General features: G+C 39.1%; 1 protein-coding gene across 1 annotated transcript; it reads left to right on the top strand.

The window, feature by feature from the left end:
- On the top strand, positions 1-1,331 carry LOC131798148 (uncharacterized). Its single transcript, XM_059115798.2, has 2 exons — positions 1-188; positions 702-1,331. Exons 1-2 carry the CDS (start codon positions 134-136, stop codon positions 1,043-1,045), a joined length of 399 nt encoding a protein of 132 aa, XP_058971781.1. The 5' UTR covers positions 1-133; the 3' UTR covers positions 1,046-1,331.
- The last annotated feature ends 356 nt before the right edge of the window (positions 1,332-1,687 follow it).

The raw sequence follows: 1,687 nt of genomic DNA on the forward strand, positions 1-1,687 counted from the left end.
GCGATGCATCGAAGTCATTAGATAGACATCTGTGCTCGAGGAGGACACCGCAAAAAGATAGAGATTGTGAAATACGTTTCAAGGATTCTACCTAACTTTGTTGCACAAGAGGCAACGCCGCTAGAAATATACCATGAAAGAAGTGAAAACTCAGAGAGATTGGCATGACATCGCCTTTCGCTTATCAGGTATGGTTTTCAAGATGATATGACGATTTATTTACTCGCCTAAGCCGCGCTGTTTACCACGCATCTTAACTGATGCAAGTTTTAATTGAGGGAGAATGATTGTTCTTACGAGAGTGTCACGAAGAATAGTAAAATACTCTGACAATTTAATTGCTAAGAATTCGAGAACAAGGCTCGTCTTCGATCAGATATCTTCCTTCAAAATAAGAGCATTTTTGAAGCAAACGGATCCAAGCTGCAGTCGAGCCAGGGTCTTTTGACGAACTGACGCCATTTTCGCATCTTACTGGTTCGTGTCTACATCCGACGAATATCGAAAAGTCGTTGTTAGAGATCATAGAGAGAAATACGGCAGTTTTGAAATACTAGTTTTCAAATAGATTTGTTTCTGAGATTACAGTTTCATTGGTGGTTACTTTCTCTTAAGCCTTCCGACACGCGTGTTTTTTTCGCTCATCCTTTTGTTCTGAGAAGCTGAAGCTCATTATATCCGGTTGTCTTTTTACATTGCAGCTCTTTGTGGAGGATTTGAAAAATACGACATCGTGGAAGATACAGGCTTTAGTGCTAAGAATAGAAGAAAATCTTCCCAAGAAAGACCAAATGACCAAGACTTAATCAGGAGAGGCTCTCTTCCCCAAGCACGTAAGAAAGGAACTCAGGCTCCACTCCAAGACTCACGCATTTCCCTCACCAAAAGAAGTTTGAGTGACGGGGTAGTAGTTGTAGAGAAGAACACGGATTTTTCAACAAGAAAAATCGACAGATCGCCCAAATCACATTCACTGGACTTAGACGTCTCGTCTTTCGACTTCAGCGAGCTCAGGAGCTCAAGTTTATGCTCTACGGAGTTATAGACAGTACATAAACATTTTACAAGGCCGCTCACAAGGCAGCTTCGCTCGGGACGAAAAAAAACACTGAACCAAATGAAAGCTTTCACCTATTTATGTTTGCGTATATTGTTTATTTGTATATATGAAATCAAGATGTTAAAATTTCAAGGCCAAAATTATGTACCATTTTAGAAGTGAAGGCTAAGGTCCTTAGCTAAAAAAAGCTATAGAATAATAACTTATTATCTATTGTAGCCGGCCAGACTACAAGTCCTACAAATTAAAAGTCAAGTATCAAAGTATTGAATCCTTTCGTTGAGTTTGCTTTTATCAGCCAAATATTGGCGAAATAAGTTTGTTTTTGTTCTTTAAAATTTTAGTCTGTTGCTCTTCCCTAACTTCGCGTGCAAAGTTTGAGAGCGCAAGTTCCTAAGGAACTTCTCACTCGAAGCTTTAAATTTAGCAAGATGCATATCGCTGTTTACAAATTTAGAAGTGTCCCGTAAGTCGAGGAGGGATATCCATTTCAAGGCTCTTAGAGCCAGATGCGACTCTTGCTATAAAAACATAAAACTCATTTGTTCAACAGTACAACATTAGTTATGTTTATCTTGTTACGCAGCACACATTTCCATTGAATTCAGCGAGGAAATCGTGCTTAAA

The sequence above is a fragment of the Pocillopora verrucosa genome, chromosome 12, assembly GCF_036669915.1.
Source record: "Pocillopora verrucosa isolate sample1 chromosome 12, ASM3666991v2, whole genome shotgun sequence".
Lineage (NCBI taxonomy): Eukaryota > Metazoa > Cnidaria > Anthozoa > Scleractinia > Pocilloporidae > Pocillopora > Pocillopora verrucosa.

Excerpts from the sequence above, each read along its gene's own strand:
- LOC131798148 (XM_059115798.2), top strand. The coding sequence starts at position 134 with ATGAAAGAAGTGAAAACTCAGAGAGATTGGCATGACATCGCCTTTCGC. Across the intron at positions 189-701 it reads CATCGCCTTTCGCTTATCAG|CTCTTTGTGGAGGATTTGAA; the intron begins GTATGGTTTTCA and ends TTTACATTGCAG.